This window comes from Anas acuta, chromosome 13, assembly GCF_963932015.1.
Source record: "Anas acuta chromosome 13, bAnaAcu1.1, whole genome shotgun sequence".
In the NCBI taxonomy this organism is placed as follows: domain Eukaryota; kingdom Metazoa; phylum Chordata; class Aves; order Anseriformes; family Anatidae; genus Anas; species Anas acuta.
The window spans coordinates 8,256,264-8,283,148 of NC_088991.1; the positions used below are offsets into that span (position 1 = coordinate 8,256,264).

Below are 26,885 nucleotides of genomic sequence, written 5' to 3' on the forward strand. Positions count from 1 at the left end.
TTTTATTAGTAAAAGAAAAACTTGGTGCTTTTCTGTAGAGCTCTGTGGAGTCCTTTCATGATCAAACTTGCTTCTCACTAGAGCTCCGAGTTTGCAGAATTTAAACTGCCCAACCTATTTTCACCAGGAGTTTGGCCTGTATTGAAATATGCTCATAGCGATATTGAAAAAGCAAAACTGGAAATTAAGTAACAAATACATATGTGTATATTTATGTTTGAACCATGGTCAGTGACACTCCTGATGTCACACTGATGTAGAGCAAATACTGTCTGTAAGTGTCCACTGGGTGATTGCACATGGCGCGTTGTTAGGAAACGGGAGCAAGGCGCTGTCTGTGTAGTAAATCAAACAGAGATCTCCAGCTGCAGCTGTGACTGGATCACGATCTGTACTCCACCAACCTCACCTTGGAAGTGGCACTGAGACCCCCAGCCAAACATCTCTGGCCAAGCTGGCCTGGAAGTACAATTGCTGCGACCTGCGGACAGGACCTATCAGCTGAAGAACTGCATGAATGCAGCAAAACCCACAATTAAAATGTGCTTCTTTCCATCAGGAACTTACCTTTATATCTTTTCCCCAAGTCCAGCCTCGTCCATGATGAAGTAGGAATTAACGCCTTGCAAGCCAATTTTAAAGAGGAGCTTTGCACTTTTCAGGCATATTTCCATGTTTATTTTCAAGCATTGGCTTTTTTTCCTCCCCCTTTTTTATTTTTTAAATTTTATAAGCCCGTTTCAAAATTGTGAGCTTGAGGCAATGCAATGAAGGGGACATTGTATTCTGCATCTGCTAGAGTAAGATAACCACCTACCAATGAGACAGAGGCAAGCCATGGTTTTCATGTGATAGTTTTCATGTTTATCCTGCTGCTGCAATGAAATGCTGCTTTTCCTTCGCAGGCAGCAAGGACAGCAGCTATTTCTATGTTTATTTATTTTTCCACTTTCCAACCAGTGCAACCTCATCTCTAGCTTTTGAGACTGAGCACCGAGAACCCTGTAGCCTCTGCTCAGTCCTGCCACCAGCACAGGAGCAGTCAGTGCGCCTCCAATGAATACTCAGCGTGCCTAAGATATGGAAGAAATGTTAATGAAATGAAATGAAAGTCTGTATTTCTCTGTAGACAGCTCAGTAGAAGCTAATTGCTAGATGCCACATTTCTTTCAAGAACAGAGATCTGCTTTCTCTGATAAGTAATTTACTAATTTAGGATACACTTTTCTTAACGAAAGATCAGTAAGATCTTAAGATTTTACTGATGATTTAATAACTCCAGTTTAATTGCCCTTTCAGAAATATTTTTAAATATTTATTTTCAGAGCATAATACAAATTGATCACAAGCCCAAATTTGAAATACTAGCCCAAAAGAAGCACATTGGATGCTGTCTGATTTTTAAAATAAAAATGCAGCCACAGCAGGGTTTTTGCAAAGCCCTTTCTGAGACTGGGCAAGAAACGGCTTATAAAAAAGGAGCAGGCTGCAACCCATGATCTCACAGCTGCAGAACATAGACACGAGAAAGGCAAAGGGCCTTGGAGGGACACACAGTGATGAGACGACACAAAGAGAGTTTCCTCCACAAAGAGGATGACTGCAGTGCATCAGGCTGCTGGCTTACAGGTGCCTGGAAGAAAAACTCATGAATCCGACGTACGCCTGAACTCAATCTCTATTTTAACCAATTATATTTGTCAATTCAATCTGCTTTCTGGTAGTCAACAAAACCCAAGCTGTTCCAAATATTTATTAAAAAATAACTGCAAAGGGAAAAATCAATAAGCAGTCCAATGGGAGATTTATTACAGTTTTAACAGGTAAAGGGAACAAATCTTCTTCATGAACAAAAAATAGCAATAGGAAGTATACTGCAGATTTATTAATCAAATAACAAAGTGGAAACAGTATATGCAATATATATTCATATATAAATATACCGATTACATTCCTCTTAAATAGATTAAACAACATTCATTAGCAACATCCCAAAAAAATTCTTCATGGCAAGAGATTAATCTTACTTCATAGCAATACCATCTCTCCATAAGTTCACATCCACTACAACAATCTCAGGGTTTGGGGCTAGACTCGGTATTCAGGACAGATCAAATCCATAGCAAGTGATATAAATCCTATTTATAGGAGAGGTCAATGCTGTTTCTGAGACTTAAGGCAGAGTATGCAACAGGTGGAATTGGCAGAGTGTAGTTTAAGCTGTGGGATTTCCTTGAAAGCTCCAATTTGGATTAAAGCTAGATTATCATGGGGAAACTGACTCTGCTCAGGATTCACAGTTTAAGACACACCTCCCTTTTTCTGTAAACAAATGTTAACAAAATAAACTTTCTGTACCCTGTTAACCATTTCTTAACATAAAAATAAGGAGCTGCTCGGGTAGTCTTAAAATAATTCAGTATAAAAATCTATTCTATCCTATCCTAAGTACTGTCTCTGTATCAAAGTGCTAGCAAATGGCACAGTGTTTTCTGTTTGAAGCCAGCATTCCCTGCTCTTAATGTTTTATATTGCAGATCCCAGCCCCAGCAGGACTTCGCTCAGGAACCCAGCCGTGACGGCTGAATCATCCCGCTGGGACTCCGAAAACACTTCTGAACGGGTTGTGCTGGGGCGAGCTCTCGGTGCTGTCTGATGGCTGGAGCCCATCATAGGACCCATCCCCAGCCTGCAGGGTGGCACAGGGCCCCCACCTCGCAGCAGCAGGCGCTTTGTCCCCTGCAAATCCAGCAGAAGAGGGGCAGGTGCCCTGTCACTTTGCATAGTTCGGTTCAGCAGGGACTCCACGAGCCCCTGGGAGATGCTTGTGGTGCTCCTCTTGCTCCTTTCCCCACCAGGCACCAGCAGAGGCTCCCACTGTGTGCCTGTTGGGGACCTCTTTGGCTTACCCAGCTTGGTTCAAACACTCGCTGGCTGTTACTTTGGAGCCCAAATAAGAAATAGTGCAAATCCAAGCTTAAAGAAAGGAAAAATACCGCATTGCCTGCATTAAACATTCAGTTAGAAAGGCAAGGATCCATAGGATGAAACCCCAGCGGTGGGGGATTATGAGACATTTGGCAAACTTGTAAAGGATCCTTCGTGATTGTCTGAAAGGAGTGTACTTGGCTTGGGTTGGTGCTGAACAGATAAAATTATTTGCTAATGTGATTCTGACTAACGCTGCTGTGGCTAATTAGAAACTAATTTGAGGACTGGTCACAGCACAGGGGACAACTCCCTGGGCAATGGCAGGAGCACTAACTGCAGCTGCAGCTGCCTCTCTGCACTTGTCTTATCCTAGTTTGACTCAAAACATCCTTGTTTGCACAAAATGGTGTGAATTTGTCCAGACTGGTTTTGCTGGAAGGCAAACAGACCATGTTATTTCCGAGGGTCAATATACCTTTATTTGGCCATGCTCAGGCAGATCAAGAGGCCAAAACAGACCTCAGCTTGATTCCTATTATGGGATGCTGGCTGCAGTGCATTTTAAAACAATAATCATCTGATGTTGCGGAGATGTTCAAGTCTGAAAATGTCATGAAGTGCCAGGGCGCTCAGCAAAGACAGAGACCTGCTCACATCACAGCAACCTTTGCCACGGGGCAGCACACACGCTGCACTGAAGTAATGCACCATGCAGTGTTTTTTGGCCTGATCCATAAAGGAGCTCAATTTCTTTCAACTTTTCTTCCCCCAAAATATTCAGCAGGAGGGGCGTTCAGCAACAGGATGCTTTCAACAAGCAGTGCAGAAATGGCTGACCTTTGCTCAGGATTAGGCACTTAGCCTGCCTATGGATTTTTGTAAATCCTGCCTGCTTTCATCTCGAGGCACCTGTGTGCTACCACAAAGGCTCTCGGCAGTTCAGGACTCAGCCCTATGAACCTGCTCTGACTGCAATCAGTACCTTAAGTCACTGGAAGAAGGCTGCACTCTTTGATCAGGAGCAGGCCGGCTGCTGTCTTTATTATACCCACGGGGCTCAGACCTGCTCCCACCCCTCGTGCAGCTCCCGCTGTGCCCCCTGGTACACCGGCACCAAGCCAGGCTTGCTAGCTTGAAGACAGAGCTGCACCAGGGGAGTTTTATCTGCTGATTTAATGGGGCTGTTTCAAAGCAGGTTCTGCTCATTTAAAACCGTAAGAAGTTGAATTCACAATGAGTCGAAGGAAAAATAAAGTCGTATTTACAGACAGCAATCAGTCCCCCTATACACACTTCATTAAAGAAGCAGCCTTATCTCTGCCCATGTGCTTGTTTCTGATGTGATACTGGCCTTCCCAGCACTTCAGGACATGGTTTTCAATGACAAAGATAACAAAGTTCAGGTGTTAACTGAGAACTGATGCGTGAATATGCTTCCGTAGCTATCTTCTCCCAGCTCCCATGAATTAATCACTGCTTCACCCATGAACAAAACGGAATAAAATTCTCCCCTCTCTTCCCCCATCAAATTCATGTTATGTGGTGGGCAAAAGGGAAGATAGTTGGAACAAAAACTTCCTTCCCCTTCTGCCTTCATGGCCAAGTGCAAATATCACCGGAACTCAGTTTTCCTCTTTTATTAAAAGCCTGCATCTGCATTAAGCGGATAGGACTCTGTTATGTTCATCTTTTTTATGATGCTCATGCAGAAGGAACTTCTGATTGATGTTTGGAATGAATGCAAGCCATGGCAGGACACTGCCTAAATTAGAATCAGGCTCCAAGTATCTTCCTGCAATTAGATTATGTCATGTGCTATATACTCTTGTTCATGGCCTGGAAGGAGAGTGCAAGGGTACTTAATATCTGTAGAGATTCAATTAAAATGAGCACATCAGACACTCACTAGGTCTGGCTTCTGTTTGCCTTGCATTCAGCCCAGGCCAGCTACTAAGCTGTAATAGAAGGAAAAAGGAAAACAAACACACGCGCAGTGGAAGTCATTGTGCTCATATGTACGCCTGCTGGCTAACACCATTACTAACCTAACTGAAAAGATACGAAGCCATGCAGTTTACACTTTGATTACTGTAATTTGGGTTATGTTAATGCTAAGGAACAGAATTCAGAGGGAGGTGAGAAAAGTTGGTTTGTGTTACACAGCAATTCTGCAGGTTGCATTTCAAATATAGCTGCATTTTTTCATGCACTCTGAACGCTTCCCTTTTTGAGGGTAGTGGCATGCTTGTTGCAGAAGCAACCAAAGCAATTTATTAGGCACACAGTGAATGATGGCATAGGAAAAAAATATATAAAATAAAATAATTAAAAAAAAGGTAAAGGGCAGTTGTTCCATTCTTAAAATCCTTACTCAAAGCCGTGATGTCATGGTGATAAGCTGAGCATTAAAAGTACCAGACTCCTTCCTTGCATGAGAAGGGGGTGGCCATTTGGGGTCCAGCAACAAGAGCTGTGAAATGCACAGGTAGAAAGGCTTATGTATTATATGTACACGGGTAACCCAGAATAAATATTGCTGCTGTTCTGGCTCATAAGTTTATTTCAGCTTGGTTGTTATTGTTCGTTACTGCTGGAGATGGCTTGCTTTTCAGCCCTTCCGTCCCACCCTTCGACACATCAATGAAGAGCAGCCTGGGAGTCCGGAGTGTCAGCAGTATCCTTTTGTACTCCTTTCGGAAATTCTGGTTAAGTAGCCCATAGATCACGGCATTGAGGCAGCTGTTAAAATAGGCCATAAAATAGCTCAGGACAAAAAGCCACTCTGGAATGTGTGGCTGCACTTTGGAAGGATTAATTGAAACAGCAAGGCCAATAAAGTTTAATGGTCCCCAGCACACAGCAAAAAGGACAAAAACCACAAACATGGTCAAGAAATTCCGGATGTCAGCTGCTCGGAGCTTCTGCTTGCAGTCTTGTCTCACCCGGTGTTTGACTTGAATCACCAAAATCCAGATCCGTAGGTAGCAAAATGTCACGATGGACAGCGGGACGATGAAGTGGACCACCACCACCGCGATGGTGTACGACGTGCTCACCGTCTGGGCAAAGGTGCAGGAGTAAATCCGGGGGTCATATTGCAAGGACCCAACGAAGAAGTTTGGCACGATGGCCACCACGGTGAGCAGCCAGGTCAGGCAGATGTAGCAGCAGGTGTTCTTCAGGTTGAAGAGCTTATCATACCGAAGGCTGTGGCAGATGTAGCAGTAGCGGTTGATTGCGATGGCGGTGATGTTGAAAATGGACCCGATGACACTGAGGCCCATCAGGAACCCGCTTATCTGGCAGTGGACGTTTCCCATGGTCCACCCATTGTGGAAAATGGCACTCAGGATCAGAGGGTATGGATACACTGCCACTACAAGGTCTGCGACAGACAAGCTGACCACAAAGATGTTGCCTATGGAAAAGGAGAAGAGACCACGAGAGGTTAGCGGAGGTCCGGACAGACAACTTCCACCTCAGAACTCCTCTTTGGGCCTAACTCTGCTTGTGAGCTTCACTCTGCCTCCCATTTGGAGTTTGAAACCATAGACAATAAGACTTTGCTGTCTGTACTACTGACAGCAATAGGGAGTAACTGGGCATTATTAACCTGTGTATTCCTTCCTAAAAAAGATCTAAGCTGGAAGCATTAGCCTTAGCTCAGCTGTTATTTCCTCCTGTCTTTGAACAGGCTTCCTAAATACCCAAATAAAATCCTAAATTAAAATGTATGGACTAATAACTTTCCTGAAGAAAGGAAGCAAGAGGTCTTTAGAGAACTGGCATAACTACAGGACCAGCTATAATGCCGTAACGAATATTTGTCAAAATTCAGCTTTCTGATGATTAGACAAATTGTCATTTCAAGAGAAACTCAGCAATATAGAGGACAGCACTAGGAAAAGTCATTTTTCCTAACATCACCCCCTGCAGATAAATCTGCAGTAGTAGGAAGAATATTATTAGAGTACTGGTAGAGGATATGTTTAATAGATTTAAGGCAGTAACATCCATGCAGCTATGTGTTACAGGTGACACCCCAGCTCACTGATCACACCTGCACTCTCTCTTCAAACCTTCATAGCATGCTGTCTACCAGATTATCTCAAAAATAAAACAAAACAAAAAAATGCGTCTTTTTCTGTATTATCTGTGGAGAGGCTCACTGAGATCTCAGTTCAACGAGGTCACTGGCTTTGGCATTTGGAAAACATATCCAAGGGCTGTCAGAAATCACGCCTGCATCACCATCGCAGTTGGCTCCTTGCTATGTTTGCTCCCAACAAAAACTATCGGCACCAGTCAACAGCCCCCGTCAGGCAGCAGAGGCCACTTCACACCGGCCGGGAAGCAGTCCGGACTCGAGAACAGCCCACGGTGGCACCGAGCTGTGGCAGCTGACATGAAGCATCATTTCAAAACAAGTATTAGCAAAGGACACGCGAAGGGCTAAAACCTCAGCAGGGAGAGATTTCGCATAGGCAGCCTCTGTGGCTGCTCTGGCTACGCAGGCTTAGCACTCACATAGAGAGGGAGCATTGCTCTGCAGCGAATTTGTATTCCTTCAGTCACAAAGATGCCTCCTCAACAAAAAGCAAAATGTGTCCCCAGCACCAGAATCTCCTCTGGGGAAGTTTAGGGAAAATTCTTAGCCTCACATCCCTGCCAGCAACTGGGAGAAATCACAGCCTCTGCAAGTCCTTCCTCACTAACTTGGATAGCTGGGAAAATGTAAAAATACAGAGAAATTAAAAAAAAAAAATAAAAATCAGGTCAGACAGCTTAACTTTGCACCTTTTCACAGCAATAAACTCAACTTCCCTTCTATTTGGCAGCATGGTCAGCTTTATATTTTTCTCCTGGTGGGTGAGCACGGAGGCCAGAGCCACCCAGCAGCCACGTGCCAGCCGGTCCTGAAAAACTGAGCGTGTTAACAACTGAGTACTCTGAGAAGGGGGCACGCTGCATGCCTCCAAGCAGAATAGGCCCTCCAAAATATGGGAAATGGCTGCTTTTTATTGAAATAAGAGTCAACTTCAGTTAAATACCCAATGTGAAGCAATCTAATGTGTGGCTGTTACAGAAAGTAAACAACAATCTCCTGTCAATCATCTTTTTTATGTCACTACTGATTTATTATTATTTTTAGAAAACATTTTTCCACTATAAAACACAGGAGTCCTGCCTGCAAGTAATACCATCAGGACATTATCTCAAACTTCAGTGACGTGCTTCTGTGGCACTATTTTCAGATGCATCTTTTTCTCTTCGTGAACATACGGATATAATTCCTCATTAATTTCCACACTTTCTGACACATTTTTAAACTTCTATGTGGTATGAATTGGTTTGTGCATCTCTGTGCTCCATCTCTGCCCCAGCATAATGGCAGCACAGACCTGACCACCTTTTCACAGAAACTTGAAGCCTTTTCACATGCCACAGGTCCAACACAGGACTATAGGGGTACAATACCCTTTTCGCAGTGTAATCTGCAAATTATTTGAAACACTAAACAATCTAAAGCCTGGCAGCAGGTCAGGTTATAAGCACGTGCAGGTACCACAGAAGGGGATTTATCCCAGAGCACCTTCTGCCCCCCTACTTTGCTCTGTGAGCTCCCCTAATCACTCCCATACTTGTGTTTCTGCTCACTCTGGCAGCCTGCTGCTGTACTACAGCAGATTCCTGGCAGTGCCAGGAACCCATTTTGCCTGGATTATCTGACAGCACAGGTTATCTGAGGACTTACTGTCAAGTCCTGGCACCAGGTTTCATATGCGTGGAAATCCTGCAAAGAGTTCTGCAAACCCAATAAGCCACATACACAAAGGTCCCCAATGGCAGGCTGCCCAAGCATCACCTGACTTCCATACAAATGCACATCACTCTTCTACAAAGATGAACTGAGCATCACTGTGCAAATACAAGGGTCACTGGCCCTGCCTGCCTCAGGAGGCTGCTGGAAATCCCGTGGTGCCCAAGCTCCAGTTGCATCGATCTCCCTGTTGATCCCACAGCACCTGTGGACTGTCCTCTAAGACACACAGGCTGTGTTTTAGGCATCCTGAACCTAGAAGCTGGGTTGAAAAGGAAAATAAATAAGAGATTAAAATAATTTGCCTTAAAATAAACTATTTTTTTACAGCCAAAAATGTCCAAATAGAATATCCGAAAGCCTCGTTCACTGTTACCAGACTTACACTCGCCTTCCTTGTTAAGGAGGGAGAGTGTTAGAGGATAGGTTAGAAAAACATGCCAAGATACACAAAATGCTAAGTTTCCAGGAATGACCAGTATGTTTGCGGTGACAATTCACTATCTGTGGCCTGCAATACGAAGCACCTTAACCTTCATGTTTCTCTTTCCAGGTTTTCTGAAAAACTCATGTCCAGAAGGAGGTGAACTGGAATTAAAACTCTCTTCAGCATCAAAAGGATCTGTCTGTAATAAGGCTCAGTAAACAATTTAATAGGCCATGACTGTAAAGCAAGCCTCTGATGACCACTTACCATAACCTAATACTCTCTATTTAACCTTTGAGAGCTGCAAAACAGAAACAAAATGCACTGTTTGCCCCAAGCAAAATAGATAAAGTCTTAAAAGCTTTATTCAACGTGCAACAAGGCTCTGTATTAGCTCTGACAGCCTCCTTTCCGTGTTTGTTTTTACCTGCTACTCGCTAAGCATTTGCTTGTACCTCGCTGACCTCCACTTCCACTCGGCAGACACGAAGAGCACGCTTGGCTCTGCGAAATAAGTGGCAGTTCACAGCAAGCACCTTCAGAACAATTTTGTTCTCTTTATACTATAAAGATGGCACTGAGGGTTTGCAGCCACGTTATCATACACTGACTGCTCTTTTGGCCCGATAATAATACCGGGGTGCTTGGGGCAGCCAATGCTGCAGCCCTCGCACTGAGGAGCATTTCCAACATCCCCAGCCCCAAAAGGGCACTCCAGGGAGCAAAGTAACTGCCCGGTCAAAGAGCATTAGGGTTGAGCCTCCTGCAGGGGTCTAGCTCAATGTCACTTGCCCTGAGAACATCACACAATCACACATGCAGCACAAAATGGCAAAGAAGAAAGTCCAGGCTGACATTTTGACAACAGAAAGTGTTTGACAACTCAAAAACCAGGAACACTCTCCCTGAGGTCCAGGCAACAGGAAAAAAATAAATAAAATAAAATAAAATAAAATAAAATAAAATAAAATAAAATAAAATAAAATAAAATAAAATAAAATAAAATAAAATAAAATAAAATAAAATAAAATAAAATAAAATAAAATAAAATAAAATAAAATAAAATAAAATAAAATAAAATAAAATAAAATAAAATAAAATAAAATAAAATAAAATAAAATAAAATAAAATAAAATATCTGTTATTTAGTTCATCGATCCACAAATTCTAACTGATGATTTTATATGTTTATTTATGAAGCCTATTCAAAGACAGGAGTAAACCAGAGAAAGAGAAAAAACAATCAATTATCCAGTATCCACCAGGAGGGGACACAGCCTGGTCACTGGCAGATGATGCGGTCAGGCTGCCAGCAGCTCTCAAATTCCAACTGTGCTGCATAAAATGGTCCTGCTGGTAACGAACAGCCAGGAGAGAAGGACCACAGCACGCTTAGAACGTAACGTTAGAGAACGTGGAAATATCCAGTGTAAGGACACAATGAAAGTCCTAGACAAAAGCATAAACTTCCACCACCATTGAACTTTTTCCTGGCAAATGTCTCTCTCAGCACAATCGTGATGCCAGACAGCAGCAGTGTGCTCAGGATGAGCATCACCAGCAGTGCTGGTGTCGTTCCCAGAAGGAAAGCTGTGGGTGCATGGTGCTCCCCTGTCTTGCCATCCATGGCATCTATGCAGGAGCAAGGCCAAGGTGTTTCGGCACCACTTTGGCATCGTGACTGCAAGCCTCATCAGCCAGCTCCTCGGTGCATCACCACAGCTGAACAAAAGCTGCCTTTTCCTCTGGATCTGTGGGAAAGGCTTGCTCCCAGCGGGAGGAGAAAACCCTCACAGTACTTACTGAGGTAGAAAGGACCCGCTCCCAGGCACTTCCATCACATTCATTTTTTTACGCTCCACGTATTATTTTGTCCGCTGGTTGGAGAAAGGAATTACTCGCACTGCTGGCAGAGGGCTGGGTTTTAGATGTGCTTTTAGGTCACAACCTTTAACTGTATTGCTGTCAAAAGCATATCTGAGCCGTGCCTTCAGCTGCTCTAATTGCGTGCGGCGAAGGGCAATCATTGCAATGTTTACACTCCAGAGACTCACAACTTTCATTTGGATATGGCCAGCCAGCTTCAAAGCTGTGTTCAAGCTCAGGAGCCTGTGGAAATGCGTGGAAATACAAGCGGCCCTGTTCACATGGTTTCCTATCTTCCATTTTATCGCTTACCATTATATTGGAAACAATGGAAATGGGCACTTTTTCCTTGGTGTGTCACAGATGGGAGGTGGACGTTGGCTCTCAACTGAATAAAATGAGTTGTTCCCTCCTCTTCTGGACCTTTCAAAAGGGGTGTTCCTCTTTTGGTACCAGTGCAGAGCAACACCCTCATTTTCAGAGTTTTAGATATATTAAAAACAAAAAGAAGCTTTCAGACCATCCCATAGAAACCCTGCCTCAAAAGCTTCACCCTCCTACTCCACATTAATCCTAATACATCCTGCTCAGCTCAGACATGCCTTCCTGAAAATATTATTTGAAGGTATTTTAAAAGAAAGAGGAAACTAGGTAAAATTTGATATTTTACCTAACTCCAACAGTTTTTAAACTTTTAGAAAATAACATTTCCTGTTCATTTATGTGCCTTTTAATGACTTCTTCCAGTGTTTTCATTGAAGTTTTGGCATTTTGCATGAGGAAAAATCCCAATGCTGTTATTCCTCTGGATTTCTAAACTTAATTCTTGTTACTGTGATGTTTTGCCTGGATGCAAATACGGCAATAGGTTTTGCTAGAAAAAGAGGAGGAATATACATGATCATCTCGATCTGGCTCTTAATATATGCAGAATAAGTGCTAAAAGCAACCCTATCCAGTTAGCAACTTGGAAGCCTGGTTCCTCCCTGCATCCCTTCCAAATGCCTAGGGTGAAGACAAATTTGGGAATATCATGTGCACCTCGTAGCCTTTGCAGGGCACCGCAGTGAGGCCGATGGAGGGAGGTGTGGGAGTCAGGAGGCCCTCACAGCCAGCCTCTGGTTTACACCGCAAGCCTCAGCACCTCTGCCAGCACCAGCTGAGCCCGCACAGTGCTGGCTGCAGCATCTCAGCCTTCAAGGACCATAAACCAACAGCTCACCGCCTTCTGTTTCTGACCGAAATCACTGCCGAGCGGTACTGCGTGACTAAGCAGCCCGTTCCCATGCAGGCTGATGCCCTTACATTTACCCTGACACACTAGGATGCACAAGCACAGATAAGCTCTACCAGCCCATGTTAACTCGCCAAGCCTAGCATTTATTAACTGGTTTGCCAAGTGCCCTGAAACAAAGCAGTATCGTACAGTTCCCAGCTTCAGGAGAGAGCAAGCTGAACTTAGGCAACAGAGAAAAAGCTCAGTCTGGTCACAGATCAGCACAAGACAAAACGCTGCCCCAAATTCAACCTCACTTTCTAGCGGAGGCTCGAGACAGACCTCTAACACATACTGATCCTGGCAGCATCACGCCTCTGGCGCTGTGTCCAACAAGAACAAGAGATTAACATCAAAATGATTCACTTGCCATAAAGGCCATTTTTAGACAAAAAATGTAATCAACTTATGAAATAACAAAGCCTAAATCAATAACCGAAGGAATAATAATAGAAGGACTTTACATAACAGAAAAGAGTTAGGCTTGGTGCACACACTAAGAGAAAGCATCTGTGCTCCAAGTGTCCGTCCTCAGCTCAGGGATGGTGAAATGGGATTGTCTGCCTAGAGACAGCTTGTCTGCTTTTCCCATTCTCAGTCTAAAGAAAGCTGTTTCCTTTCCCAGCTAGAAAAAAGGCTGAGCTACCTGAATTACTGTTCATCTTGCCATCACAACATGCTAGGAACGGGAGTGATATTCCCTGCATTGCAGACAGAGGAAGAGAGACCCATCATTTGTTGGCTTGGCCACAGTGATGCCAACTGTAAAAGAAGCCCTGCATGTAAGTAGGAGACCAGAAAGTGAAAGAAAATCTGTCCTGGACCTTCTGGTTCATTCACAACTATCTACTAATCCCATCAGAAACAGAGAGTTACTTTCACCTGGGAACACTGCAGGGACGCTGATACAATTGTGCTGGCAAAAATTCAGTGCAAACAATTCAAGTTGATTCAATAACAATAATAACAATACTGGAAAAAATTACCTCAAATAAAAATAATAATAATAATAAAAAGGCAAGCCCTAAAGGACTTTCTTATTTTTCCCAGAAATAAGTCCAAAATACAATGTTTCCCAGAACATCAGTAAAATCTTTACTTTAGATATTCCACAGGACTTACAGAACTTGTATCAAGTCTGGGTACAGGACTGGCAACAAGGAGCTATTGATGGTACGAGAAACTCTTGGAAATGGGAGTCCCAAGTGAATTGTATGAGAACATTTGCTTCTGTTTGTGTTTTTTGTGGGGGTTTTTGTTTGTTTGTTTGTTTTTCCTAACGACTTGTGACGCTTAATCATCTTTGAGGTGCAATGTATGGGAATATTACAAGAGAAAAGCAGTTTTTGCAGCAAAGTCCACACTAAACGTGTTCTAACATAAGCCCATGGTTTAAATGGGTGTGCTCTAACACTGACCTCTGTAGGAAGTCTAATGGTGGATAGTATCCAATTGGGTGAATGAGGGTAAGATTGCATGGGCCTATGAGACCTAAATTACTGGAAGAACCTCTCGAAGTAAGTAGCCACACATGTAGGCAGAGAAATGTGCATGGTAAGTGGGAGATCTTGCACTCGTGGAGCACAACTGAGCAGATACCTCTGCTATCGACAGTTTCCAGCACAATACCACTGGATTCTGTCTTAAACAAACAACATTTTGCCCCCAGAAAGGAAAATAAGTAAGTAAATAAATAAATAAATAAATGATGCTGGAAACAAATAAAATAAAGCCATCCATGTGAAACTGAGCTTGCCTCATCCTGAAATACCCCAAGTCCTAGTTTCTTGACAGTAATGCTGGGGGCAGACTTACTTTACAACTGCATAATAATCATCAAGTGACGGGGCTTTTAAGTGTATCCGCAAACTTTTCTGCCCTTTGCCTTTTTATCTCCATTGAAGTTTTCTCAGCAAGAAATAAATCACAGGGATTTCTTCTCTCTGAAACTGCTTAACACCCACACCAGGATACTTCAAAGCAGTAGTGTGCAACTTCATTTAGCCTTATGACTCCCATCACAGGCCAAGGAGGCTTGGAGGAGCCAAGCCAAGGAGGCTCTCTCTCCGAAGGCAAGAGAAATGGCCAAGATTCCTAATTTTAAAAATAAATAAATAAATAAAACCAACCTCGCTCACTCCGTGCCATTTCTGAAAAGCCATCTCCCCCGCCCCTAGGCCTTCCTTATCTACTGACAGCATTTTTAAAGAGCTGTCATTTATCCAGCATGAGATACGACTTCCTGCCTCCTGGTCCCTTCAGAACCGTTTGTAAACCTTTGTGTCCTCTGCTTAGCAGGATTCACTCATTTTCCCTTTCATTGCTGAAATCCCACATTGTTAGCTGCCCCAATGAAGTATTTTTGTTGGTCGACAAGCTCCAGAGTGACAGAATATTTAAGGAGCTACATCAGGATGAAACAAAGCCTGGGCTTAGTACAGAGGCTTCTGCATCTCGGCAGCTCAGGCAACATCCTGTGAGCCAAGAGGTCATCTTCAGCCCAGCAGGACCGTCCTCGACACCACATGAAGCTTCCAGTGGACTGAAATAGCCCAGTCAAGTGCCTGTGGATGTTGTAAGGAACCCAGGGAGTGATTTTCAACATCAGAGCTCTAAGGAACCAGGGTTCAGAGCTTCGGTAATGGATGTACACACAATGAGGAGCCCAGCCCTTGCAATAGGCTCCAGCCTGAATCATCCAGGAGCCTTCCCAGGCAGGAGCATGGGGCTGGAGCACCTCAGCCAGCATGTCACCCTGCCCTGGTCATCATGTGCCCCAGGAGCACATTGACTTCACCACCCCAAAAACAAACGCATCCTGGCACCAGGGGCTTGGACCGCGGCTGCTAATTGGGACAAGACAGGAGGGAAGGGCAGAACAGGGGAAGAGGTCTGCTTTGGTCTCCCTCGGGAGTACAAAGTCTTTCCCAAATTCAGCTACATAACACAGCCTTTAAAAGGAGAGCGACAGCTTCTTCTATATCAGCAGCAAGGCAGGAGCTCACATGCCAGCGCTGCCTTCTTATGATAACTGCCCTTTTATCATTTATTCAGGAATGAGGCTGTAACGAGGCAGATTTATATCAAATGACAAATAACAGCTGTGGGGAAAAGAAAAAGAAGTGTCGTGCTTCATTAGAACCCTGTAAGGCTCTGACAGCCCGAAACACACCGCCAAAGTGGCAAATGCAGCCAGAAAGACAAGGCAGAGCTCACAGCAGCTGTTAAGCCAAATGGGAACTTGTTAAAATTAAGGGCCATCTTTCCCCTTTCATATTTAGTTTCAAAAGACCACGCAAAGAAATTCAACCTCTTATGAAGACTGAGTCATTAGTACAGATGTGACAAAAGGCCTCAGCCAAGATTTCAGATTGAAAGTAAGTGTTAATTCCCAGGTGGTTGCTCAAACCTTAGGAATACATTAATCTGGTATCATCTGGAGCCCCCCAGTATGAAAGCCATAAATCTTACCAGGATAAATTTCCCCATTACTCACTTGGTGTTACAATACTGCTTAAAAACCTGCAAGCATTCGACTTGGAGGAAAAGATGTTGATGGGTCTGCAGCATTAGCTACGACGTGCTCGGGACTGAAAAGTATCCTGCAGGTCAAGTGGGAGGTTTTGCCTGAAGGATGCGGATTTCCAGAACAGGCTGGGAGCTCTGTGCTTCAATCAGGTCCAAAACAAACACTGAAAAAGCAAAGGAATTAAATACCTAAGCTGCCAGGCAGCCACAGATCGTCCCACAGCATGAGGGGGCAGCACCAAGCTTTCTGAATTTCCTTAGTGGGCAGGCAGTGATGGCACTGTGCAAACCTCAGAATATCAGCACTACTCATCTTTGTTCGCTTCATTTCTCAAGGAGACTGAAGTGTGTCTGATCGCACTGCCTGCCTTTCCCCAATCATTTTTGTTATCGAAGGCCAGCTTCATTCCCTTTGTACAGGAGAGTGGATGGCTCATTAAAAAAATAGAAAAGGTTTCTGCACAATGGAAACTGGTCCCCAGCAGAGCAGGGATATTGTGAGCGACTGAGCTCATTAGAAAGGTATAGGGTGACCCTAAGTTTTTTTTGGGAAAGCAGGGCATTCAGTTTTCACAAAACCACAGACCGTGGGACAAGTTCTTATGGACACAATTCAGAACCAGCCCTGGGGAAACCAGACTCATTTCAATGCTCAACTAAAACTAAACTCAATCTGCCGAAAACATGTTAAACTTGGATTTCAGTGGAGCAACCACTGTATAATGCCACAATACGGCAGCAAGGTTGTGGGTTACCTAAACTGCCATTCAAGAAAGAAAATGCAAGACAAAGAGGCTGAGATAGTGTTAGCCAACACAGATAGATTGGCTTGCTAATGAATTTAATGCTGACTTAATCTTCTGACTTGGCAGTGCCACGAAAAGCCTGCTCTTTTGGCCTCTGCTCGCCTAAATGAAATTAACCTATTCCAGAAAATTAAGGACGATTTACCAGGCCACTGAAGGCCGACTTCTTGTTGGATCTGGATCCGTGTTAATCCATCCAAGAAAAAAAAAAAAAAAGAGAAACTCTGTGATTTAGAAACCCAACTATGGGAGGGTTGGCAGAGGGGCACGTGTGGGCTCTCACTGCTCGTTTCTCGCAGGCGTGCTGGCACCAGCCAAGAATTTTTGGATGAACACAGCAGGAGCAGCGTATTTCACTGCAATTTCAAGCTTTTTTGCTTCCTTGACAAAGCTGAAGGTAGCTGAGGCTGTGCAGGGGATGCTCAGGGGACCCAAAAAGCCCAGATCTCCTTCCACATCTGACACTTTCCAGGCACAAGGCATGACCCATGTTGTCAACATCAGAGAGCTTGGCCCTGCCCCTGGGGACATCAGGGAGGGCAGAACACCACATCTGCGTTCCCCATTAGCCATTTAAACCAGCATTCAGAGATTTTTCCATTTTCCCCTCAGTTCACGGCTGAGGCGTCACGGGAGACGAAGCCAGCTCTCACTGAATCAGCGGGACCTCCCCAGGGACAAGCAGCAGGTCGTAAACCACACACTTCTGCATCTCCCCGTGTTGTGAAGAGCAGTTCCCATCCCAAAAGTGAGAAGGCGTTGGGAAGGTAATGGTTGTGCTGATGCTATGTAAAGGCCAGGGGAGCAAAGCCCTAATCCAGCATGCGTTGCAGTCTCCTGGTGATTTACAGATTGTTTTCCATGGATGTGGCCTGGTGTTTACATCAGTATTTGTAGCTGCTGCAACAGTTACGCAAACATCATGGGGATACAGATTCGAGAGCCTAAAAATGATACGCGTATAATTAACACTCATCATAAAAGCATCCGAGAAATCTTCCAATCCCCATTCCAAGGTAAAACAGAATTCAGAGTTTACCAGTGCTCTGGAGACGTATTTTGGAAACTGGAATGACATAATGCAAAATATATTTCATTACCCATGTAACATCCAAGACAAAACTAGATACTGGATAAAGTCCAGGTTAGAAACCACAAACTTCTTCAGTTCCATAGCTCACAGCATTTTCAATCTTTTACATAATTACACAGACTTCAACTCCGGCACATGATATCATGCAAATGATTACCTACCTACACTCATTTCCCCAAGATACACAGAGCCCTTAACAGCGGACAGCACACAACCTTATCGAGAAAAATAAATAAACACACTATCTTCACAAGAGACTGTTAAGACACTGAAAGGTTGTGGAAAATTGGAAATAGCATCCACGCTGAGAGCATAAATGATCCTTCTCTTAGGGAGAACACAATTGGACTGCTGTTTCTCACTAGGAAAAGCAGAAAAACATTTGCAAACACGAGCCCTATTATGAGATCCATAAATCTACATCCCACAGTTGAGATCATCCTTCCCTTCCCTACTGTTCCAAGAAAGCCCTTGCTGCTTTCCTTTATATTTCAGCAGAGGACAAGGAACAGCCAGACGCTGCTGAGGTCAAACCTCCTGCCCCTGTACTTCCTTCTTAGCACTGGAAGTCCCAAGGTAAAACTCCCCTCCTGCCTTCTTTGCCAACTGGTTTGCTCCCAACAGGGCTGGTCCTGGCACAACTCATCTCACCACTTCTGCAGCAACAACATTGGGAGCATCACTTTGAAAGCTGGGTTGGACAGATGTATTTAACGAAGGTAGGCAGGCAACATCATAAGTTAAGCTCTTCTTTCTCAACTTTGCTCTTCTTCCAAACTCCTCATCACATCCCAAGGCACGCGCTGCCCTGTTTTCAAGTTTTAAGAGGAGAAGGAGCATTGAGCACCACACAAAAATCAAAACTACAGAAGGTACTTGCCCATAAAGTAATTTTGAATTCTCCCTCAGCTTAAATTTTACCTCTTGATTGGAAATATATTTGTATACATCTACAGTGGATGAATGCAAATAGCATTTCCAATATAACAAGTAACAGAAATGTCATGGAGCCCTAAGGCAAGGGACTGCAGTACGTGCCGTCTTGGAGAAGCTGTGAAAAGCCAATATTTCAATTGCTTTTCTCTTACTTAAGTTTCCTGTATTTTCACCTCTTTATAGAAATAATGTCTTGGACTTTGTGAGTACCACAAGAATCAAAAAGCCATCAGAAAGCCGAGCAAATAAGCTCAACACTTACTATGCTGAACCACTCCACAGAGGCCCAGTAAGGTGACATTTTCCCTCACCATACGGAGACCAGGGGGGTCATGCATGCTCTCAGGATGAGAGCAGGTCTGAGGGTCATCTCTTCTCCTGTCCCATTGCCAGCAACTGCAGCAGCAGCTGCTGCACGGAGAAGTTCAAGAAAACATTTACTGGGCTCCGGTGCGATAATGTGCCTTGGGGGAGCGCTCCTCCTGACGCACAGCCAAGTGCTCCACGCTCACATGTAATATTAATGCAACACGGTCGCTTCTCTAATGAGAGCACTCATTTTTGAACACTGCTCCAGTAAATACGCAAGGAAATTTTACGAGGCAGTTGATGCACAAAGCTTTCACTTAACAAGTTATAGGACCTCATGGGAGAAGAAGTACGTGGGGAAGCAATGGCTGAGGCCAGGCAGGGAGGGAAGATGCTAAAACGGCCACGACACAGAGCCCAGGCTCAAACAATGGCCAGAAAACAGGATGTGTTCATGGAAAACACACCCTTACATATTACAAAAATCTTTGCAAGTCTCCTCCAAGATAAGCCTGCACCACAGAAGCCTGACTTGGTGGTAAGCTCGGGAATCTCCACGAAAGCCATAACCATGGCGCCTGGGTGATGGCTGCATGTTGGTGACAAACTGGTGGGAGAAGCAACCTGTACCTGAAGATGCCCTGCTACCCAGACCAGATGCACAACTCGCCTAACATAAAGCCTCCATTATATGAAGTGAATGATCCAAGTTTTATTCGCTATACAAGACATCGTGTGAGAAAATGTCAGTGCCCTGCTTGCTGCCCAAGTGTTCTCCAGAAACTAAAGAAAACCTTGCTGCAGAAATAGGACTCAAATCCACTCCCTTCCTGAAGCAATACACAAAACTAAATTTGCAGTCCTTGATTTTCCCCCTTTGGCAGGGGGGAATAATCCTGCACAACAGCACGTGTCCGATACAATTGCTTGAGAGAAATTAGAGGCTTACACCTAGAGAAGTGTAAATCCTGCATTGCTAAGGTTTCCTCAGCTGCAAGGGAAAGAAACATTGCCTCCTGGTGATTAAGAATGTAATTATTATTATTAATTCTGAAACACTTTGAATTACATGGTGCATTTTCTTTAAATGGGCCCTATCGTTAGCGCAAGCTGATCTGAACCAATGATTTATTCGTGGCTTAATATCCCCGCTTGTTTCACAAGCTCAGCACATTTTGCTCAGTGCTACTGGCTGGTTGCTAGAGACAATTTATTTAAATTTAGACAGAAGCTTTTCCAAAAGTTTTATTCAGAGCAGAAATATGAATTTAAACACTGTCTATGGTGATACGTAACTACTGATCTCTTCTGAACTCTTAGCACCTCTATGTGCACTTGAAGATCTCAAGAAAGTTCACAGGCAATGCCAAGATCAAGTCCATATTCGAGCAGAGCTTTCCACTCAGACCCATTCTAAAATCAGGAGGAAGTCTGCCAGGCAACGCTGCAAAATTGTGGAATTTCTGCAGATAAAATCAGAACTGGCCTTCCCCTACGGTGCCATCAATAAAATACCTCCGGCCTTGCCTATTCATTTGCAATGTTTCCTTCATTTTCTAAAGCAAAAGCCTGTCTTTACCAACTGTGTTGCAAAGCAGGTCTTAAACAAAAATAGCCATGGAAGAGGAAAAAAAAAAAACTTTACAAGTTTGGCAGATACACTACTGACAAGAAACAATACATTTTTAACCGCTGTGTAATCACAATACACTTTTCCTACTGAAACTCCCCCAAAGCTTCTGCCCGAAGGCGTTGGATGCTGAGCAAAAGCCAGATGCCACATCTGTGCTGCACGTGGCTGTGCAAGCAGCTCCTCCTGCTTCACCTCTGAATTTTTACAGTTCATCCCCACAAGCCAAGTTGAGTTTTTGTGCTCCGTGTGACTGCTAGAGCCCTTCATTTGGGGCCCGTGCTGTTTTTTTATCCCAGAGATCAGTATTTCCACGTTGCACTTTCTTAATCTGCAATCGTTTACAGCCTCTGGTCACCCTGCTTTGCTGATTAGATAAGGAATAAGACGAGAGAACAAGGCCAACAAGTCAAGAAGTGCTCAGCTCTCCATGGTCTGTCCTGCTCCCTGTTCAGGGAAGTTTTCTGATCTAATGAATCTGGATCTACACTGAGTTAGGTAAATCTGCGATGCTGCAGGCTGGTGTCTGCCCGGCAGTGCGAAGGGATCACCTTCAAAGGTGAGACAAAAACGTGAAAGACTGGCTTAGCAATGTGATGCGAATGCCCCAAATGGTTTTATAAGGGTAATGATCAGTCAGAAGAAACCCAGCCAGTTGTGGGAGAAATTTATCTCAAAAAAGGAAGCACGAGGGAGAGAACTGCAGCCAAAATGTAAGAGAAGAAGGGCAGACGCCTCCACGGAAAGGCAGAAACACTCCAACCCCTTGCAAGCCCTATTTGCTGCTTGCCCACTGCTCCGTTTCCATTTCTGTATAATTTATTCCAAAGCAAATATATTCTTTTTAGGAGAAGGAGGCGAAGGCTGTGCCTGTGCTGCGGGACACAATGCTGGCGTTCAGCCGCTGGTTTTTCCTTGCTCCCACACTAATCACAGAGGCTTTGTCTAGTTTGGGATTGAGCAAGACTTTAATTAACATCTTCCAAGGGTACAGCCACATTGGGAAGACTCCTCTCATTAGCTAATTAGCTTATTGTCCTGATTAGGTGGGGCAAAGCCAGTTTCACTCCCTCTCTGCCCTGCACAAAAAACCCTGCTTTTCCCACCTAGGTGTTCCCTTGAGCTGGTCGCAGCCCCTCTGGACGGACTGATCTTTGAGGCTGGGTGGTGGCAGACAGCAGCACCCAGTATTACCACCAGAGCTCCGACTTCAGGAATGGGAATGGTTACAAATGGGAAAAAAACACGGCACGGGGGGTTTTCCTCCATGCCTTCCTCCAAGAGTAGCCCCAGGGCACAGCCTTGTCACTGCCAGGCAGCCCCCAGGACGGTCCTGTCCTCCTCCTGCTGCTCTCTGCCTGGACTTGGATGGGATTAAACATCACCCACGTGGAACAGAGAAAGAAAAGCAAACAAAACGCAAAGAAAATGGAGACAAGAAAAAAAAAAAAGTAAACAGAGCATGTATGCCCACCTTCCCTCTTCCTGAAACAGGTCCCAGCTCGTGTGGCAGGACTGTCAGCGAGGCCATTAGTCATTTGCTATTGCCAAAGCCAGTGTTTGTCCCTCCAAATCTTTCAGCAGCACCCAGCCCTGGGCCAGCCCAGCCTGTTGTTGCTGCGGGGCGTGCAGGGCAGCCCTCCCAGGGAGGCAGGCTGGGACTTTGCTTGGCACACGAACAACTTGGCCGCGTTTCTCCTGCTGTGCAAAGCCTGGGCGCAGCCGAGGTGGTGTTTCGTGGGAAAGCACAGCCTGACAGCGGCACAGAGGAGAAGGAGAAGGCACAGGGCTGGTGCCCAGCACCTTTGCAGGAGCCTGTGCACAAAAACAGGATGCTGGTCTGGAGGCAGCCATGCAGAAACACCCTTCCTTCGTGGCCTCAAAACCAGAAAGCAAAGTTCAGCCAGAGGAGTCCCCAAGAGATGGAGATGAGTCTGGTGCAGGTTTTCCTGATCAGAGGAACTTTGTTTCAACTAATTTGAGGGTAGCTGTACTGAGACCTGCACCAGCACACAGTAAAAACCTGTGTTAAGCACGCATATGGCTGGAGAGAAGGGTCTTCACCTGACTGGAAAAAAAAAACTAAAACCTCTAGCCAGCAGGCCACAACTACAGAAGTCTTCAGCCCAGGAACATCTGCAGGGACTGTGTGTGCCCGTGGCACAGCACTAGGACAACATGACAAGGAGCCACCAGCCCAGCAGGGACCATTACACCACCAGTACACCACCAGTACAGCAGCCCCCTGAGCCCACTGGAACACACCCTGACACCACAGCCCTGAAGCAGCCCCGCTGCTGCATCCACATTTGTGGCTGATGGCACAGGAGCATCGCTGGCAGCCAGCTCGACGTGGCAAATTCATCACTGTCCAGCTGAGCAAGTCGGTAATGAAGCTAAAAGGAAATGCTGCCACGGATAATTCCCCACCAACAGCAAGGACATTTTTGAGCAGCTCACACCTTTGGTGGCATCCCTGTTTAAGAGGGGGGTGCCGGGTGTCACCCTTCCACGTGGAGTCCCAGCGGCCCTCCTGCAGTTCCCTGGCCAGTGTCACATCTCCCTGGGCTGAGCCCAGAGGGCCACAATCCCCATGTCAGATCCTCTGATACTCCAGGGGGTCAGGATAAATCAGAAGCCCTGGTGGGAGTTTGCTACAGAGGAACGAACCGGCAGAACAGATGAGCAGCTCCTTGAGCAGCTACCCACGATGTACAGAAACGATGTCGTTTCAGGCTTGTGGCAGATGCTGGAGGGTTTGTGGTGCTAAAAAGAAAAAAAAAATCATCTCAAAACACCTACATACAGTCAATAGCTTTCTAGGACAAGGAAATCCTGCAGGAGCTGGGAGGAAACCAAGTACAGTTCCCAACTGCACCTGAGATATGAAAACTGAACGTGGTCCAATGCGATGCCTCTGAAAGGTCCATTTCCCCAAACTAGAAACAATCAGACAAAAATAACTGAGAGAAAACACCTAAATATATACGAATGGGACAGTGGGAGATGTTTAAAGATACCTCAGTAGAGCCCTCCTCCTTCCTGAAAAGCAATACTATATTCAGAAAAAGTTTATTTTGTTAAAGAATTAAGACAGGAGATAAATTAAGAAATGAGTAATGAATAGAGAATCCACTATGAGTAGCTAGAAAGCAAATTATTTTATAAAGGAAGCTAAACAATATCACAAAAAATAACGGCAACATATGTCAGGAAAAAGGCAGTGATCTATCGATACAACAGGCTGACACTAAAAGAAAGTCCAGGGAAATTACCCGTCCTGATACAGCAGATGTAGAAAGTATAAGCATTTCTTTTTCTCTTTGCAGATAAGGATGACTTACATTTCTGATATAACCAAATTCTCCGAATTCCAGAAGCAAGTGGGAAAGGCATTCAGCACGACTAAACATTTTCCACATCTGCAAAACTGGAAAACGTGAACACGTACCAAGGAGCTCCCTAATGCTGCCTTTGAGAAAAGAAACATGTCACAGGGCACGCAGGAAGTTCCAGAGGTCTCGGAACAATAAATAACCCCCCCATGAGCCAACACAAAGCTTGTGGTGTGCCAACATTTCGGGCCGGCTGACCTGGGAAGCGCAGGCCGATAACCCCGGCTGCGGTCCTGCAGAGCCAGGGAATGGCAAAGCGTGAGGAGATGGGAATGCAATTAGTGCTGGCCAGCACGGCTGTATGGCAGGAGGGCTTGTCAGGCCGATCTGCTGTTTCTTCCCAGCCCAGGCATTTGGCTGACACAGGTATCGGTGCGCACATAACACGTGCGGACTTCTGCGTTGGGTTTGGGCCAGCATGACAGCCTCACAGCAACATACACGGAGTACAGCAAGGGGATTAAATCCAGCTGAGCCTGGTGACCTAATTAAAGTCATAACCCCACTGACTGCCCCTACAGAGGTTCCGGCTCCCTGAGCGGACGATGCTGCTACCGAGGAAAAGGAGGCAGCAGGAGCAGCCTTCTGCAGGGCAGCGCGGGTGCGAGACGGGGGCTTTCAAGGTGTGCACGCTTTGGCTGCCTGCCTGTGTTTGCAGAGAGTTCAGCAGAGCTGGAAAACTGCATTTCCAGAGCCTCTGCCCACCATCCTCAACCTTTTAAGTGTGCTGAGCCTTGAATGCACGAACCAAAGCTTGGAAATGTGTTTGGCACCTGGCTCTTGAGTGGTACTTAGACTGAAAGTATCTCTGTTATAACCCAAAGGGGAGGTAGTTCTCCTTCACTTCCTAGCAACTTTAACTCGCAGAGGAGGCAGGCTTAAGACTTGCCATGCACCCAATTGATTAACAATTAGACAGGTGGTAAAGGCAGCTAAATGGCTTCAAACCTGCCTGCTGCACTTCTCAGCCAGAGAACATACACCACCAGTTACCCTGGGGGGAGAGATAGGGGGTATCTATTTTTCCTTCTGATCACAAGCTCCCCATGCTCCCATGTTAAAGCAAAGCGAACAGAAAGCAGCACGTTTATGTGCTGGGGATCCTATGGGCTACGCTTTGTGTGCCTGGGCAAACACAGGCTCAGAGCTCGGGGGTGCTGCACCCAGCTCCTGCCCCAGCCAGCAGCTGAGCACTATCGTTAATAAATCAATCAAATAGTGGGGGCAAGGAGGGGGGATGCTGTCCCATCAGGCTCACCCATTTTTACTAGTTATCCTGTAGGAAAAAGCTACTTTTACTGTACTCTGTTGAGTTACTCCGTATTAACAGAAGACGGAGATACAGAGAAGGGAGCTCAGCACCTGCAGAGCACTCACAACTTTCTCTCCCACCTTATAACCACCGGAGAACATTTCATCCGAACCATGCAGTGAGCTCTAACAGCACAGGTCCCTTTATGCCTTCGCACGTAAAAGCAGCCCGAGCACTCCTAACACCACGCGCATCCGACCGGCACCACCTGAAACTCCCCCCGGAGCAATTCCTACCGAATTTTCTCCTAGCCTTTGCCGAAATAACCCACTTCTGACGGCAGACCCAAGCCCTCCCTGCCGGCTGCCAGGACACCGGCACCCAGCGGGGGACACCCGGGGACACCCCGGGACCTCCCCGCGCCCCGTCCCCACGGGTCCCCCCGCTCCTCCCCGCACTCACCGGCGTTGCGGAGCTTCTTGTTCCTCAGCACCGAGAGGATGACCAGGGCATTGCCCAGCACATCCACCACGATAGTGACGATCAGCACGGCCGCCAGCCCGCTGCTAGCCCTGGCCACCGCCTGTCCCCCCCCCGGCCCCGGCCGGCAGCTCCCGTTCCCCCCCTGCCTCTCCATGCGCAGCTCCCGTTACTGCGGGGCTTTTGGGGGGGGATTTTTTTTTTATTTATTTTTTATTTTTGGAGGAGGGGGGGGGTCCCGTCGCCCCCACCCCCGGGCGGTGCCGGGGCCCGGGGCGGGGCGGGGAGGGGCTGGGGGGGGGGCAGCGGCAGCGCTGTCGGATGGCGACACCGCGCGGCGACGGGGGGCAGCGGCGGGGAGCCCGCACGGTGCGGGGCTGGGGGGGGGTCACCCCCCGGGTGTGCCCTCAGGAACATGGGTTTGCTTTTGGTTAGCCCCCAGGTCAGGCAGGTGGACCGGAGAGCCTTTGAAGTCCTTTCCAACTACTCCCATCCCATCCCATCCCATCCCAAAGCAGCAGCACCCAGGGGTGCCCCAGCCAGGCTGCACCCTGAGCAAGCCCCACTCCTGCACTCTGGCCTTGGCTGAGTCAGGCTGCCTTAAGCTGCCTTTTACAGAGACTTGAGAGCACTCCATTTTGAATAAAAATGTTTTATTTTATTTTATTTTACTTTATTTTATTTTACTTTATTTCACTTTCATTATAACGATCAAAACAGTGCATTTTCAAATTGCCAAACACAGTAGTTCAGCTTGAGGCTCAGCCCTTTGGGTGAGCTTGCGCTGCGTTCTACACAATATTGCGAATGTTTTCTTTCCATCGAAACCAAATAGTTTTCTTCACAGACTTCTGCCCAGTTTGCATTCAGAACCTTCCTGCAGTTTGGACGCAGCTCACGTGGATGCATCTTTTGTCAACTTTTGCCTTCATTCTGTTCTGATCTGGTGCCGTTTTCACCACTTTTAAGTCACTTTCAGATGTATTTTAGGCGTGGAGAGCTGGGATGTGGCATCAGAAGACCTGGAGCTCATATGCAGGTTGAAACCAATGAAGGTGGTGTCCGAAGTGCAGGGAAAAGCAGCTGCCTTTCTGAGTGCTTTGCAGGGATGTGCACAATGCCATCACTTCTCTGG

At 45.8% G+C, this 26,885-nt stretch overlaps 1 protein-coding gene across 3 annotated transcripts; it reads right to left on the reverse strand.

The window, feature by feature from the left end:
• Nucleotides 1–1,787: 1,787 nt before the first annotated feature.
• On the reverse strand, nt 1,788–26,016 carry GPR50 (G protein-coupled receptor 50). 3 transcript variants are annotated; one of them, XM_068697245.1, is made up of 2 exons: nt 25,733–26,016; nt 1,788–6,349 (listed from the first exon to the last, which is right to left on the reverse strand). In XM_068697245.1, the coding sequence occupies exons 1-2, from the start codon at nt 25,905–25,907 to the stop codon at nt 5,481–5,483; spliced, it is 1,044 nt and encodes a 347-aa protein (XP_068553346.1). In that variant the 5' UTR covers nt 25,908–26,016; the 3' UTR covers nt 1,788–5,480. The 3 variants fall into 3 exon arrangements, with proteins under 3 accessions (XP_068553346.1, XP_068553348.1, XP_068553347.1); XM_068697247.1 differs by lacking the exon at nt 25,733–26,016 and adding an exon at nt 23,968–24,162; XM_068697246.1 differs by lacking the exon at nt 25,733–26,016 and adding an exon at nt 22,098–22,386.
• Between the last annotated feature and the right edge of the window lie 869 nt (nt 26,017–26,885).